Genomic DNA, 16685 nt, shown 5'->3' on the forward strand with positions numbered 1-16685 from the left:
TAATTTAGAGATTCAAAATGCAACATGCCACTTAACGGATCAACATATGACTCTAATGATGCTGATCTTGATGGTAAGAGTTGTGAAGAGTAGTTAGGCTATCTCTTTAATAAAAGTTGTGAGCATGATGATGTTGGCGTTGATGGTAAGATTTGTGAATGGCAGTTAGGCTATTTGTTTAATAAAAGTATAGAGGGTGATGATGTTGACATTGATGGTAAAATCTCTCAAGTGTAATTAGGTTATTTGTTTAATGAAAGTAGTGAGCGTGATGATGTTGACCTTGATATTAATATTCGTTAAGAGTAGTTAGGTGATTTGTTTAATGAAAAGAGAGAAGTTTTATCACCATCCATAACCATTGCTTTATTTCTTGATACTAAGAGATTTGTTGGTAAGGAGCATCAACCGATATTCATCAAAAGTTGATTGATGATCTAAAGCAATTAGCAAGGTAAAAAAGTGAAAGAAGATGGCAAATTCACAACATTTGTGAGGTGGATATCAATGGCTATTAGCTACATCTAGGTTCTCTTTATCTAAAACATGTGCATGGAACATAACAAGATATAAAATTCAGCTTTTTAGGCATGCAAAATTAGCAATGTCAAGATTTTTATCAATAGATCGTCCATTGAACTCTAATTCACTACACCTAACATTTTGGTGGCACTATGTGACATCCATTGGTTTAGTTAGGTGTCTTTGGGAGTATCATCCCCATGGCATACCTCATTATCATGACCTCACTATATTAATAATTGGGCTACCAATGAAGGGAATTCATCCACACAATCATATTGCAAGCATACCATAAGAATAGAACAACGAAATCGATAACAAGGTGATCTATTTCTCGAAGTGCACGCTTTCTCCTCTATTGTTGCTTCTCCTTATAAGTGCATGCAGTGATTTTCATGTACTCTCCTCCTCATTAGACCCAATCTCTTGTCTAATGGTCAAGGTATCCTTTGTTCCAACACACTAGCACTCTCATATTGTGTATTTCTAGTAGTAGATTTTATAGGGCCCAATTATATAAGTGAAAAAATAGTGAAACATCAACTCCTCTTTGCATGACTTTATCTTTTCAAAACTTTTGTTTTCCTCTTATCGAGTTAGAGTACTACTCATATTTCAAAAAGTCGAGAATAAATATCTTGTTTCTAATTGAAAATCATTATATGAAAACATTTAAACTATAAAACTCAAGACCGAAGGAAAATTGCAACTACTAATGAATTTGGTGGGCCAAAATCATGGTGTTACACAAATGTTGTCACATGATAAAGCAATGCTTTTAAAATGGAATGATGGATAATTAACACGACAAAAAGCTAACTCTTTGTACAAGAAATGATCCTTTCTACACAGATTTTGGAGATACTTGATGCATCAAGATATACAAAGAAGAATTTAAGTTGTACAACCAATTAAACACTAGTGATGGTGAGGGAGTATAACCAAGAAATATCATGGAATATCCTTCGAGTTGATGTTCAATCCTAAAGGGTTTCATTAATTTTAGAATAAATGGAGGCGAAGAAGGTCAATATTATATGCTAGTTTTAAAATAAAAGTGCAACTAAGTAGTGAAACTTTATCTTAATATTACACTATTACTTTTGTATAATATCTACAACACCCTACAAGAACAGAAAGGGAACAAATTTTGATTGAGCACATGGGCATACCCTACAAGAACTTGAGAAGAAAAAGGAACAACTTATGTTGAACACATGGGCATACCCTACAAGAACTTGAGAAGAAAAAGAAACAAATTTGATTGACCACATGGAGAAGAGAAAGGAACAAATTTGGATTGACCACATGGGCATACCCTACAAGAACTTGAGAAGGAAAGGAACAAATTTTGACCGTGCGATTGGAGTTTGAAATCATTGTCACCTTTTTGAAATATATATAATGTGGCATAGGAGTTGATTGGAGTGTTCTTGGCTTTTTGCCACCCCTCGAAAGAATGAATGGCCATGTTTATGGTTGTTCACTGGGTTGGAGTTTCGAATTTAGTGTAATTTTAGTCTGTACAATCAATGTCTTGCCCCCACATTCATACATATGTATATATAGATATAGATATAGATATAGATAAACTCTTAATGTCTTTTCACTACCAACTGAATCTCTTTGTTTTAAGTTCAACCGATCTCAATCAATAATTAATTGCAAGTTCAACCAACGTCAATCAACCGTTATGCACGACCTTATAGAACAACAACACTATTATTTAATAAGGTCAAGCTTGCTTCAAAAGGGAAAGTTGAGTACAATGACGGGTTTTCATGCCCATGTGCCTACCCTTGTTTTCATCTGAGTTCACACGCTAGATGGACAATCTCCCTCAACAATTTTTGCATGAGTAGCTCCTATCACCCCTCGAGTTTTAACTTTTCGACAACAATGTGATAGTTCATAGCATTTCTCACCTTCATGACCCTTGAAGAGCTCCTTCATGGCTCTTTGGGTTTAGGAAATCCCATATTTTCTCAACTCTCCAAGTCGAAGATTACGTCATTTTTGTGCCTTGAAACCATATGAAAACTATATTAATTTCGCCCAGTTGGGTACCAAAACCATATTAATTTTCACGATTACGTATTCGAGGCCTCCCGGTCTTTTTTTATGTCTCCCTAATTAACCACAAAAGGCAATAATGCTTCATCCATGAAGTGGGTTTTTTGTACTGGCAAAGTGCACATCCATGAATTTAGATAGAACCTAGGCCTCGATAACAACACAACAACGAACGACCCTTCGATATGCATGTATTTCACAATCCCATGTAGCCAATGACCTTCAGTGAGACGATACCCCCCCCCACCCCCCACCCCCAAAGGATCAATCTAGGTCCTCAGCTACATAACCTCTCGTCTCTTCCGATAGCCAAGTGTCGGAATGATTGATCTAGGACCTCGTGCATAGCCTCTCGTCTCTTCCAATAACCAAGTGTGGGAATGATCAATCTAGGTCCTCTCGCGCAACCTCTCGTCTATTCCGAAAACCATGTCATTCTACGTTCTCTCACATAACCTCTCGTCTATTCCGACAACCATGTCATGGTCCCTCATGGTCTCTGCCCTCCTCCTATACATTTCTTCCACGCGATTTGTCATGATCGGTTCTAGCATATTATTAGATCAGGAAAAGCTCGTTGATCGCCATTGCCAAATGCTGACACGACCACAACTGTTTTTTTTTCTTGGGGGGGGGGGGGGGGGGGGGAAGGGGACTCTTTTCTCATCTTTCACGCAAAAATACAAATATTTAGCTTATATTCTCAATAAATCATCGTGCCCATCAGACAGATCTGAAGCTCGCCATAGCCATAGATCTGTGCAATCAGTGTCGGATGTGATTTGACAATAAAAAAGAGAAACTGAAACAGGCGATGCCACCATAACCACACTAGCCAGCAAATAATCTACATTCATTAGATATGATACGATCCAAATACGAAATTAATCATAGCAAACTTTCACTCATTAACTGAATCAACAATTAAAACAGAAACTACATGCATTCAGCAGGCAAAACCAACAGACAGATCACCATGGCCAAGCCTGTGTCTAACCATTTCTTACATTAACGAAATAGAAACGAAGATGAGATAGAAACCATGTCAGAAACATATTCATGAATACAAAAACTGTGTCTGATTAGCAGAAGTCATCAATACAACCCTTGTCACCATCATCACGAGGAGGTAAGTCAAGATTATAAATAAAAAAAGAGCTCACACGTCCTCTTGCATAACAGATGAGAGAAAGGGCATCCATCGCAGAGTGGTATCACAGGCCGAGTGTTTTTAATCTTGTACAAATAAGCAGCTGATACTACTCTGATTTTATGATGATTGGCGAAGTTCAGGCGTCCTTTACATGAAGTGGTTACAGATAAAAACAATGAAGAAAGATAGAACGAAAAATCAAATCTAAAACAAAGAAATGAGAAGTAGGCAGGCAGATCTCTGACAGGACCTTGCTCACGCCATGATGATGATGATAAATGAAGAAAACTGAAGAATTGTGAACTGCATAATCGTGATGAATGACAGATGGAGATGGTGATGGTGACGATATTAAGATGATGGATGAAGATGACAGGTGAAAGAAGGACGGCGCGGTCTGTGACCTGCGTTAATGTGTGCAGAGATTTAAGTTATATTCCATTCATCTGCAGAAAAACGTCTCTTTTTTTCTGGTCCACACAAAGAAGAAGAAGAAGACTAAGAACGCCATTGATCCTTGGTCTGAAGCTCCCTCACTCACACTTGAACTAATACTTGGAACACGTCTTCAAAGCGCAGATGTTGAAGCAAGCCATTTATTACACTGCAATTGCTCAGATTTCATAACATTTGCGTGGAATGGTGAGCAATGAGGGGGGAGAAAGCATGGATTCGGGGGAGAAGAAGAGTAAATACTAGACACGGCAGGTGATTGAGACGATCCCCCCATATCTGACGACGTACCTGCGGTACAGAGAAAGTAAGAAGAACAAGACAAGGATGAGCAGCAGCAGCAGAAGAAGAAGAAGTAGGAGAAGACAGAGAATTGAATTAATGTAAACAATGACGGGTTAAATCAATACCAGGAGGAATGAATCGTGTCTGCAGAGGAGCTGCTGCTGCTGCTGAAGAAGAAGAAGAAGAAGAAGACAGCGATGGTAGACGAAGATGATGATTGGAGCTATGGCGATTCTCTTGTTGCATGCCTTCTTCTTCTTCTTCTTCTTCTTGCATATCCTGTGTGGTTTCTCCTCCTCCACCACCTCCTGGCTGTGCGATTTGATCTTGCAATGGGATTTGGTCTTCTCGACTGGTCGGATGCTCTTCGTCTTGAATTGGATTGAGGATGGGCGGGAGATGCTGTGGCGTCTGATGGCACAGAGGATGCGTCTTCTTCTTCCTGTGGGCGACCAGGTTGCATTTGAAGGCGAATTTCATGCCGCAGCTGCAGACGAGCGGCTCCCCGCAGAGCTTCTGGTGGTCCCTCAGATCCACCTCGATGTAGAAGCGCTTCCCACACTTGCTGCAGGCGTGCGCCTTCTCCCCCTCTGAGTGCTTCCGCCCGAAATGCCGCCTCAGCTCGTACAGCCCCACGAACGCCCGCTTGCACAGCGGGCACCGCGATGGTATCTTCTTGTTCTGCCCCGCCTTCAGCGATGGCGGCACTGTCGCCAGGGAATGATGAACCTCCACTGACGCAGGAGCAGCTCCATCGCCCCTCCTCATCCCGCCCACTCCATCGCTCAGATCCTTCCTATTGCCACTACTGCTCTTCTTCTTGCTGCTGCTGCTGTTGTTGTTGTTGACGCCATTGCCGCTGCAGTGCGTCTTGTGATGCATCCGCAGTGTCTGAGGATTCTTGAACGTTTTCAGACACCCGCCGTAGCCGCATCTGTACGGCCGTCGGTTCTGTATAAGGTGTATGGGCACGATCGACGCGCATTGCTTCTTCTGCTCCATCGACTGCTTCTGTACGAGCTTCTGAAGGTCTGCCGAAATGGCCGGGTCGCACACGTTGAAGAAGGCCTGGAGGGAGCAGCGGAGGGCTAAGGAGTCGGATGGCTTCTGATCTATCCGGTGATGCTTCCGCTTCTGCTCAACAGAAACGGCGTGGCTCTGATCTGAGCCTGCGAAAAGCGGTTCCAAAGGGAGAAACGGCAATGCATTTCCTTGCAGGGAAGAAGACGACGATGACGAGAGTCCATACTGTACAGAAATAGATTCGAGAGGGGGACCATACTGTGAAGAAGAGGGAGATGGAGAGGAAGATAAGACGCCATACTGAGCGGAGAGAGAATCCAGAGAGGAACCGTAGGGTGCAGGAGAAGGAGGAGCCGAGGAAGCTTCTGGAGCCTGATTGTGAGCGAGATGATCTTGGGGTGAAGAAGGGAATGGGCAGATGATGGATTTGAGGGTACTAACCAGGTTCGGGTGCATTGTGGGTGTGGTGATCTGAGTTCCCTCAGAGGCTTGGCCGACGGAGGAGCCATGGATCTGGGATTGTGCAGAAGCAGCGGCTATGGAGGCCACCATATCCAGGGACAGGGGGACATTACTGTCGAAGAGATGGTGAGGAGGCATGACGAGGTCGGATGGGTTCAAAGGCACGGAAGATTGAGGGGCTTCTTCTGCAAGGGATGGGGGAGGAAGGGGAGGGTGGGATTGGGGGGAGGAGAAAGAGAGGAGGAAAGAGCAGGAGGAGGAGGAGGAGGAGGAGGAGGAGGGATGAGAATATGAAGAAAGAAGAGGGGGAGAAGACATGAAAAGGAGACAGAGCGGCGATGGCGATGGCGATGGCGATGGCGGAGCTAGCAGTGTATGAACACAGAGACACAGTCACAGACACACAGAGAGAGAGAGAGAGGTCATAGAAGAAGACGAAGAAGAAGAAGCAGAAAGGAGAAGAGAGAGAAGGGGAGAAGGAAAATGCGGACTAGGCGCCGCGTGGCAGCAGTAAAAAAAAATATTTATTTTATTTCATTTTCTCGTTTTATTTTTATTTAAATTTTCTTCTTCTTCTTTTTTATCTTTTAAAGAAATGAAAAAATGAAAAAAAAGAGGAGAAATAAATACAAAAAATCTCTGCCCTCCGACACGAGCCCCGATGCCGTGGCCTCCTTCCTTCCTTCCTTTTGGGTTAAGTAGTAGTGGTGGTCTTGTTTTCTGTTTTCTTTTTATTTGTCGCTTTTCTGGTTTCACACTGTGTCCGCGGACAGCTCGCCCGCTGCTTGTGAATGAAGAGGGCACGAGCTCTCTCTCTACACATATATACAAAATAATCAGCTGCGTAGACAGAACAGACAAATAGACAGACAGACAGACAGACATCAACCATGTCATGTGTTGTGTGTGTGTGTGTATGTGTGTGTTTGTGAGATCCAATGATGCCTTAATTTCCGTTATTTTATTTACTTCTTCCTCCTTTTTTGTCCTCTTCTCCATCCACTTCTATGCCATGCCAGTGGCCACCACCACCTGGTCCCTCCACCACCATCATTGCCCCACAAGAGTTCTCGATGCCCGGCATAGCCCGAATGCCTGTCGGGGCTACGCTGCCTCCTTATGGTTGAATTTCACTTAGCATGCATCAGGCTCAGCACAACACCTTCCATGTTGGTCGCACTGGCTTGCTTCTTCCCTTCCATCTGAGACAAACCATGGACAACGACTACATAATGGCCTACATCCAACAAAATGCCCCTACGAAAAAATCCATGCAATTCCAATGGGTTTATCTCATCTGCCAACTATGAATGGGTTGGCCACTTCATATGGATATTCACATAGTCATCATGGGTTGTTATGGGTCAAGAAAACGTCTCTCATGCCTAATATTCGATTCACACTCAATAATTGTACAAAAATCAATGCAGACATGTTCACATGTCCTTGGGAGCCTTTTGAAAAGTCCATGTTCATGATATGAGGACTTCTTCATGCTCGGGTTACAATTGAACTCCTAAAACGATATCCATGAAACATTGGGGTTGGTGGTGAATCTTCAATTGATCTAAAACAATCAAGGTGGCCTACTCAAAAAGCCATGTATATATATGACGGGTTTTTTGTTGGTTGGAACAATTTAACAACTACCTAAGTTTTAGTTTAAAAATGCACAAATGGAAAACATGCACATGCAATGTTTTTTCACTGGTCACATAATCAAGACGAAGCAAATTACCCTCTTTAGCATTCCATGCAAATGTCTTAGGCCAACCCAAGACAAGTAAGGCCTGACAACAAATGTTTGAGTGAGTAAGAAGGAAATATACGGCAAACCCCCAGTATAACCATAACGCTATTGGAAAACCTTTTGAAGTAGTGAATTTGATACCTACACATTTGGATGCTTGTGTATCTATTTAATTGGCAGTTGCTTGCATCATTCATGAATGCTCTACCACTACCCTTTTAACCAGTAGGTTGGTGTGATCTAGACAAAGTGACAATTTAGAAAACCTTTTGACTCACAATGCAAAGTTTTGTCTCTTCTTCAAACACCCAAACATCTCCCGACCCCTTGCCCCCTTATCTCACACACACAAACAAACTTGCTAAACATCCAAACATATTTTTACGATTTTTGTTTTGTTCTTTTTACTCTTCAAAATATGAGAGCCATAAGAGACAAAAGGCACTCGTTGCATGTAGCTTGTGTTGAAGACACGACAATGACACATAACTCTCCACATTTATAGCCATGAGAAACGTGCAGGTGCCCACTAGCCACTAGCCAAGACTCTCCCTTAAGTCTAGACTCTCAACCTTGCGGACACCTTCTTTCATGAGTCCTCCTTTCCCACATTGTACTATCCATCCCGATATATTCTATTTAATTTCTATATCACTCAATGTTTGACTTTCTACCGGCTTTTTGTCATGTCTCTATTAGTTTAAATTTTCAAAACGATTTCATAGATTGGGAAACATGGAGTTAGTTCTTTGTGGTTCCAATGTCAAAACTTAACATTGGTACCATTGCATGGTAAAACGTAATATGAACATGATCCCTTTATACGTAATGAAACACATATCGGACATCCTTGTCAACTCAGTCTAACAAATTAGCGCATAAAATTGCAATATCACATGAAAGGACATTTGTTAGTTTTGGATGAATGCAACTTGCAGTCAATAAATGGTTTGGAAGATGGGAGTTGTTATGCTTCCTTTATGAGGCCTAGATCGATTTCTAAGTGAGTGGTGCCTTTTTACAATGCCAATGTATCACAAATCACAACCCTAAGTGATTTGTACACATAAATAATAAAAATTAGAGCCCAAACCTCTGCCTACAATTTCATGGCATCTCTTCCATGTGAATTAGCTCACATTTTTTGGGTGTGAAACAAGAAACCCTAAAAAACAAAACCCAATGAACACATAATTGTGAAGAGAGAAAGTCACGTTTTAGCTCTTTTTTGTAGTTCTCAATCTTTCTAAGCTTGAGTTTAGTTCTTCTAAACTCTCTCCCTGCTTTATCCACTTGATTACTCCTATTTAAACACAAAAGTCTTAAGTTTCACTCTTAAGGACTTGGATTCTCTTGTATTAAGTGTTGTAGTTTACGGTATCTGATCAAAGTGTGTTTGGTCGTCCGTGTCTTATGTGCCTTTTAAATTTAGCGCATAAGTAGTGTAAAGAACCGCATATAGAGATTTGTGTTTGGTCGTCTGTATCTATTTTTGTGTAGCGGAATAGAGATGTGTGTGTGTATGTGTACGTGAGAGAGAGAGGGAGGGATATAGTCGACACACGATAGAAGTTACATCTTATAACACATAGTTATGTTAAATAGTGGTGGTGGTGTGTCCACACACTTTGTAGTCTTAGGAGGTGTTCACACCATAGGGAAGTTGAGTTTGATTCTCAACAAGTACGTCTATTGACTAAATTTGTTAAGTAGGTTAGTCTCAAGAGTAGTTAGGAATTATCGTTTAGTGGTTATATCTTACATCAACAAGTAGATGCAAAGGAGAGATCAGAAGCATAGTAAAACACCAAGAACTATAACACACAAAGTTAGCCATTGAAGTACAAGTGATTTAGTGGTGACAAAGAATAATAGTAATTAACAAATATTAGGGAGTCATGAAGCCCAATAGCTAGTGGCGAAGGGCATTACTATTAGGATGAGAATCATATATTCCTTTTGGAGCAAAGGTTTCATTTGGCTAGTTATGGTGGGTGGATTGTCTATATGAGTTGGTTTGTGATGAAGGAATATCACTTTGAGTATATGTTATTTTTGTATAGTTATAGAGAAACATAGTCATTGTATGTTTACTAGTTACCTAGTGGCAAGATATATTTAGACACTTATACGAACAAGACATGCTTCTCAAATTGGAGTGTCAAAATCCCGTTTCCAATGGTGTTTGCTTAAAGTGATGCATTGAAAAGAGAACATGTTCTTACAAAAGAAACAATTTCTTCTGCGAAGTTCTCATAATTTTTTGGTACACCAAGATTTTGAATAACTAGTTCATACATGAAAAGTACACACATGTCAAACAACATATTAGAAATCACACTTGAATGTTGTTAACACACATAAGATTAAGAATGGATAATAATTTCTTAATGAAAATTTAACGATTAAAGAGCAAAGAGACTATTTGAGAAAACATGGCATCAAGACCACAACCAATGATAGGATAGAAATTGTGAAACGTACATGTAATGTATGAGAGAATGGCAAAACTGATTAAGTGGCACCCAAAGAAAAGAGAAGAGAAGAGAATGGCAACATGTGAAAGAGGAATGAGAAAGGCACCATGATAACGCGTAAAATTATAAAGAGATTTGCACAAGAAAAGCCGCAAAAAAGATAGAAAATCTATGCAAGGGATAATATAGAAAAAGAGAGAGGGGGGTAAACTAACTTGGTTTTTGCTTATTTTCCTAAATGCCCCTAAGGTTTTACATATTTCATTAGAGTGATTTGTCATCCACCTTATGATTGGCAAGATAACACTAGCACAAGGGGGTGGTGGAAGGGCATAGGAGACGTTACGAACATAGGGGGGTGATCAAATTGTTTAGCATGAACAAAGAGCTATATTGTTAGAAAATGATAGATATGGATGGGTTCCAAGGATTAGCCAAAGAGCAGCGGGGGCGACACAACACAATGTATTCACGGGGGCAAACATATGCCTTATGGGTCTGGAGTACCCACCTACTTCATCACATGTGGGGGGGTTCGTAAAAAGCAAACGAACAGAAATAAATAATAATAATAAACGGGATAGAAGAAAAAAAACGAGAAGGTATGTAGTGAAACAAATAGGGAAAATAATGATTTTTAAGGGGGTATTTTTTAACAAGCAGATAAGAAGAATGGAGGGGGGAGAAAAAGAAGACGCAAAAAGCAAAAAGCAAAAGAGAGAGGAGGAGAGAGAAAGTGAAGAGGCGAGTCCGTTGAGTTCCCAACCGAGAGAGAGAGAGAGAGAGAGAGAGGGGGGGGGGGTGACAGAGAGAGACAGAGAATGGCGCGCTGCTTTTCTTGCTTTTCTGGCGGGAGAGCTGACGTGGCGGGGCCCGTCGAAGCATCCGGCGACGCACATGCAGCGGGCGGCGAGGATGACGGCAGCCCGCACGTGCGGGACCCGGCGGTGGAGGCAGAGATCCGACGGCTGGTGAAGGAGGAGATGGAGGAGGTGCACGCGCGGATGGAGAGGATGAAAGGCGACCTGGCCAAGGAAATGGGCTACCCACTGGCCACACGCCTCATACACGAGGTGTCCTCGGTCTTCGATGCCACCGTCCATAAGACTTCTCTCCGGAACCAGCCCAACCCCTGGGGCTGGCTCCAAGGTAGCTACGAGTTTAAACGTGCCCTCCACGACCAGTCCGCTGCCCACATACCCGTCGACATGAAGTCGGTCGAAGCCATCTCGTACAAGGCCGCCCAGATCATGGCCCATTCCAATAGTTGAGCATCTTCTCTCTTTTCTTGGACATTAATGACATTACGCAACGCCCGTAACGTTAGACTTGCATCCAAAATACACCTTCACCAAGAGGAGCTCGCGACCATCAACGGCACTATCTTTTGATGCGTTTAGTTAGTGTTTCGAATGGGGTTAGATTTTCTATGGGGTTGAGGTTCTTTTAGAGTTTTGAATGCTTTAAAGCTTGGAGTTTTTTGTTTGCGGTTATTGATTTAGGATTAAAATTTTGTTGTTAGGCAACCACGTTTTAGGGCCTTAATGTTTTCAATATTTCGAGGTTTAGGAATATAATTTTCACCTCTTACTATGAGAAAAATTCCATGTTTCTTTCTTGAAATTTTACTCCCAACTTGTCATGACAATGATTTTTGACCCAATTACTAAAATTTAATGTTCTACAGAGAAAATTGTTAAGAGCTACCCTGAACAACTCTACATGGAGATCAAGAGCTTTAGAGACAAGGGTTACATGGATGCACTTGAGAGTAGTGACCCGGATCTCCAAAGTTTCCTCAAGCTATCCAACTTTTTCGCAACAACATTTATTGCAAGGCCTCGACTACTACAACTCACAAGCTTCATGTTGCAACGGATCAGGGAAGAACTCTCCATATATTGGCACACATGGGATAAGCTTCCCTTTAGTTGGATGGAGAGGTGGCATGAAGGGGAAGCTTGGTTCCAAGCTGTTATGGAGTGCTTCAACGAGATAAATGCAAAGGGAGAGGTTGAAGTCGGAGGTCGCCTACCAAAAACAATAATTGATTTGGTTAGAGAGTTTGATTGCGTGGAAGAGAACACGAGAAGGATTTATGGGGGTAGGTTAATGCATGTATTTTAAGTGTGAATGGCCACGAAGAAAACACTTCTTTGTCCAGATAGTCATAGGAAAACAACCCCTCATGTTCATATGTGATTGGTTGTTGAATGGGCAACGATAAAAATCACAAGTGACAAACAATAATGCAAACAACAACAAAAATCACAATCTACAAATAATCTCATCGACAACAGGAAATTGCTTCATGTATGATTGGGCAGGAACACATTTGTACCCTGTGATGCATTTTTAGACTATCTAGAAAGAACATGAGCATGAAATGCTTGAATGGAAACATAAATAGAGAGAGAGATGATATTTTCCCATCATTGGGAGGCAACAAACTTGATATATGGGATCCATAAAGAGGGTTACAAGGATGTTCCCTCTTTTGCTCTAAATGGTGTAGTGGCACATCCTTTTTTTTACTTGTAAACCCCCTAAGAGGGGGAGTGTGTATATGGTTTGTGTTCCACATCAACATGTATCCGAACATTTGTGTTGCTTATGTATGATTTCATGGATTCACGCGATGACTTCGAGAATTTCCAATCATTACAGCCAATAAGAGTAAGGAAGTTGGCTCCTTTGAGCAAATAATTCACCAATTTGAAGAGATGAAACAATCTGAGTTGCTCACGCCTCAAGTTGCACGACTCAATTTTGTTTGCTATGCTCTTCTTGACAATTCGTACGAGATCAAGGCCCGATACATTGCCTCGACAAAACAAAAGCAACACGAGAGGTATAAATACCTTAGCTTTTATAATATGTAACAAACTCCAATATATGTTAATAATAACGGAACCTTGAAGTTTATGTAAATGTATAGAATTGTACTATTATAACATCCTTTTAAATGTTTGATGTAACTATCACAATGATTCATATATTTACATAACATAGGAAATCGTCTATATCCAAATCACTCAATTCTATTAGTGGAGCCAAATTGAGCATTAATTCTCGATCGTCGACCATGAGTCTTCCAAGCCGATGAAACAACTCCAGCTCACGGTGAGTTACATCTTGTCTTGCTTTGAGAATTATGTTTGTAACGTATTTGACAATAACTTAAAAAAGAGGTTGTCTTGTAATTGCAATGCCCTCAAATCAATCCATTCCAAAATATGTGGATTTTGAGGGGTTCGATGATTAACGCACCTATAAATCCCTCATCCCACCCACACAATTTATATGTTTAAGATACAATTTGAAGAAATTCTCTCATTCCTAAATATTAGGTAGATCACTCACGAGAATCTAAATAACCATTACACACATGTCGTGATTCAAGCAAATGATTGTATGAGCACTATTATCTTTTGGATGATCTCGTTGTGAATACATGTGCCCATGCTTTTGCTAAAAGCTCACACAATGGCGATCGACTACATATCAATACTTTAAGTTGTGCCATTTGTTGTAGCAAGAATTGCACTTGTCAATAAATATATAAATGAATACCTACCATGTTCGTCCATGTTTGAAGGGATGCCAAATATATAATTGAATCATGTTGAGTATTTGTGATTTCATATATTTTGTAATTGACAATCGATTCCTCTTTGTTGTGTGAACAATGTACGGTAAAAGGATGACAATTACTTTTTTGTAACATGGAAAAGATGATACTTTTGAAGTGCCTTCGTATCTATTGCGGGATATGTGACATTGAAAAACAATAATATAAGATAAGAAGAATAGGTCTAAAATGGAAATTAAGTTCCTATGTTAGACTAAATATGACGCCTTTGAGCCGATGATTCTTCAAACTGGTTGTGTAATTGTATTTTTCATCTATGACTTTAAAGTTTAAACAGAAGTATTCTTCATGTACTATCCCATGAAAATCAACCCAATTCTTCTCCACACTTCTAATCAACGACATATACCCACTTACTGAATAAATGCTATTAACAAAAAACAAATAGAATGTATAACTATTATTGATGCTTGAATAATATATCTTGTTGCCCTTTATGTGCAACTTCTTCGTTTTCACTATATGTTATTGAGAATATGTTAATATGCACGACCTCAAACTAAGGTTATCTAGAGTTTTAATAACATTAGTTGTCGTATAGCTCATTGGGCACATTCACCTTCGCTTAAAAAAATGCAAACATAAATCTGTTGAATATGTGTTTGTGTGTAGTTTCCCAATGCTCATAGATAGCTTGTAATGATTATTGAGAACAACAAAGTATTATAGAAATAATCAATTCACATATGATGAAAGCATAACCTTTTTTAACATAAGCATTGAGTTCTTCTTTGTCATGGAAGCGCATAACATCATTAAACATGCTTGATGAATGGAACACATGAAGAAATATGTAGGGAAAACAAGACACTCAGTCAAACACAACCATCACAATAAATGTTGTATGGCCAAAGAATGTTAGTTGTAAACCTAATCAAATTGTGACAATGCTAAACATTATACTGAATTGTGACAATGGTTCACTCCATACATGTATTCCTTTCACAACACAACATTCCTCTCAACTATGATATTTATTGGTGACCTTCTTCAACATCAAGAATCGCATGTGAACTCATCGCCTATTATGTAAAAATGAGTTGGTTTTGGTTTCATAAGTCATACTTGACCTTCGAGGATGACATTATACTATATGTATCTCAAACATACAAATGGAGTGAGATGCCTCCATGGGTTATCTCACTCACATGCTCTCACGAGAAAAACAAAATATTTCAAAACACCAATCCTCCTTAAGTTATATGAATAAATGTTTCATATAGGAATATATATAGTGGGAGCCTGAGAGGAACAATGTGTGTTAGAAAAAGGGGACTATCCAAAAGAAAGGGAAATGAAGGATAAAAATGCACGAGAACTTATTAGCACAAATGTACAAACTTATTAATGAAGTGTCAAAGAAGAATTAGGAACTAGTTCCATATTGGTCAACAATCTTGTCATTAAGAAAGAGCACTAAAGAGTTATTGTGGGGCACAATGTCCCCTACCCATTGCATTATCACGAAAAGAACAAAACTCATGGTCCTTTAAAAATGTGATTAGTGAGCACAAAAGAGAGAGGGGACCCACGAGAGAGAGAAGAAGAAATATGTGAAGGCATGTTGGAATATGATGTTATCCTCGAATGCCTAAACGAAAGGCCAAATTTGTGTTCTACTTGATAGTTCAAAATAGTAGAGCTTGAATGGGCGTGTTGAGATAATAGCCTATAGGCTTAACCATGTGCACGATACACGCTCCTTAGAGCATGTGTGTGTAGAAGTACGCCATTGACTTGATGAATGAGAGATACATTTGATTGAGTGAAATAGATTCCTAATATATTCCACTAATTTTTATGTCATTACTATATTGTTCCTAACTTCTACATGTAAATTCATAAAAGAAGTATATAACCAAAGCCACTCTCATGTATAAAGTGGCTTTCCTTGATCTGTAGTTATGTTTGGCATTATTTGCAACTCGATTTGTATAATCATCTCTAGTTCTTTTGCACAGTATTGAGGTATGAGGGTTAGTCTTTGACATATTTTCTTCATTGTTTGTGTTTTATTCTTGTAGCTGTTTGTTTATATAAGAGCCAGCTTATACATATTGACGTGGTTGACCATTGTTATCGTAGTGTATTTACATAGCTCATGTGTGAAATAAGTTCATTGTTGTTCACTAGGAAGGTGAAAGGAGGAAGACGAAGAGAAGAGAGAAAAACTATCAATAAAATGAACACGTAAGTGGAATGGACACCTTAGATACCCCACTCACCCTCCCTCCATTACTAGATTGTTCATGGATTGTTTAGAAGTTCTATACAATCTAAGTCCATTTGTTATGTAGAGTGTTGGTTATCTTGGAATAATAGTTGTTTTATGTTGAGTAACATATTTAGCTTAATTGTATAATCATCTCCCATTTTTGCTGAGTCAACACATTTTGTTAAATCTTATGTATTCTCTTTTTCTCTCCTCTATATAACACACAACACGAACGCACATATATATCTTATTTAATATATTCTCTTGCGTAGGACTACATTATATAACTATTGTCACGCTAATCTCCTTTGGAGTTTTTACATTAGCCTTGAAAGTGGAACAAACATAACTGAGAAGTATGTCTCCTCCAATCTAGGATGCAACAAATGTTGATGCTCAAAAGTCCACTCAAATAAGCGACTATCACATCAATCACCTCTGGTGCAAGTGATTTAGAGTCTTCATGGAACATAAGAAGCAAGTCTTTCACATAATTGCAAAGTCCTCGTTGAAACTGATCCAGCGGTGCTTCCTTGTCCAAGGGGATATCACATTACAGAAAGGTGAAAATATTGTGTGTATGTTGAGCTTGGATAATCTCCTTGTTGTAACCTCCATAG

The 16685-nt window shown here is 39.8% G+C and overlaps 2 protein-coding genes across 2 annotated transcripts; one reads left to right on the forward strand and one right to left on the reverse strand.

Moving 5' to 3' along the window:
* Nucleotides 1–3655: 3655 nt before the first annotated feature.
* On the reverse strand, nucleotides 3656–6304 carry LOC147863959 (uncharacterized). Its single transcript, XM_087319601.1, has 2 exons — nucleotides 4612–6304; nucleotides 3656–4492 (listed from the first exon to the last, which is right to left on the reverse strand). Exons 1-2 carry the CDS (start codon nucleotides 6287–6289, stop codon nucleotides 4317–4319), a joined length of 1854 nt encoding a protein of 617 aa, XP_087175727.1. The 5' UTR covers nucleotides 6290–6304; the 3' UTR covers nucleotides 3656–4316.
* A 4638-nt stretch (nucleotides 6305–10942) lies between these two features.
* On the forward strand, nucleotides 10943–13450 carry LOC147863960 (uncharacterized). Its single transcript, XM_087319602.1, has 4 exons — nucleotides 10943–11464; nucleotides 11886–12302; nucleotides 12866–13049; nucleotides 13211–13450. Exons 1-4 carry the CDS (start codon nucleotides 11020–11022, stop codon nucleotides 13302–13304), a joined length of 1140 nt encoding a protein of 379 aa, XP_087175728.1. The 5' UTR covers nucleotides 10943–11019; the 3' UTR covers nucleotides 13305–13450.
* Nucleotides 13451–16685: the final 3235 nt, after the last annotated feature.

This window comes from Azolla caroliniana, unplaced genomic scaffold, assembly GCF_043228905.1.
Source record: "Azolla caroliniana isolate FFs.n. ecotype wild unplaced genomic scaffold, voAzoCaro1.0.p SCAF_5, whole genome shotgun sequence".
In the NCBI taxonomy this organism is placed as follows: domain Eukaryota; kingdom Viridiplantae; phylum Streptophyta; class Polypodiopsida; order Salviniales; family Salviniaceae; genus Azolla; species Azolla caroliniana.

Coding starts and splice junctions, on each gene's coding strand:
- LOC147863959 (XM_087319601.1), bottom strand. CDS start 6,289: ATGTCTTCTCCCCCTCTTCTTTCTTCATATTCTCATCCCTCCTCCTCC. Junction 4,493..4,611: donor GACACGATTCATTCCTCCTG/GTATTGATTTAA, acceptor TCTGTACCGCAG/GTACGTCGTCAGATATGGGG.
- LOC147863960 (XM_087319602.1), top strand. CDS start 11,020: ATGGCGCGCTGCTTTTCTTGCTTTTCTGGCGGGAGAGCTGACGTGGCG. Junction 12,303..12,865: donor CACGAGAAGGATTTATGGGG/GTAGGTTAATGC, acceptor CAATCATTACAG/CCAATAAGAGTAAGGAAGTT. Junction 13,050..13,210: donor AAACAAAAGCAACACGAGAG/GTATAAATACCT, acceptor TACATAACATAG/GAAATCGTCTATATCCAAAT.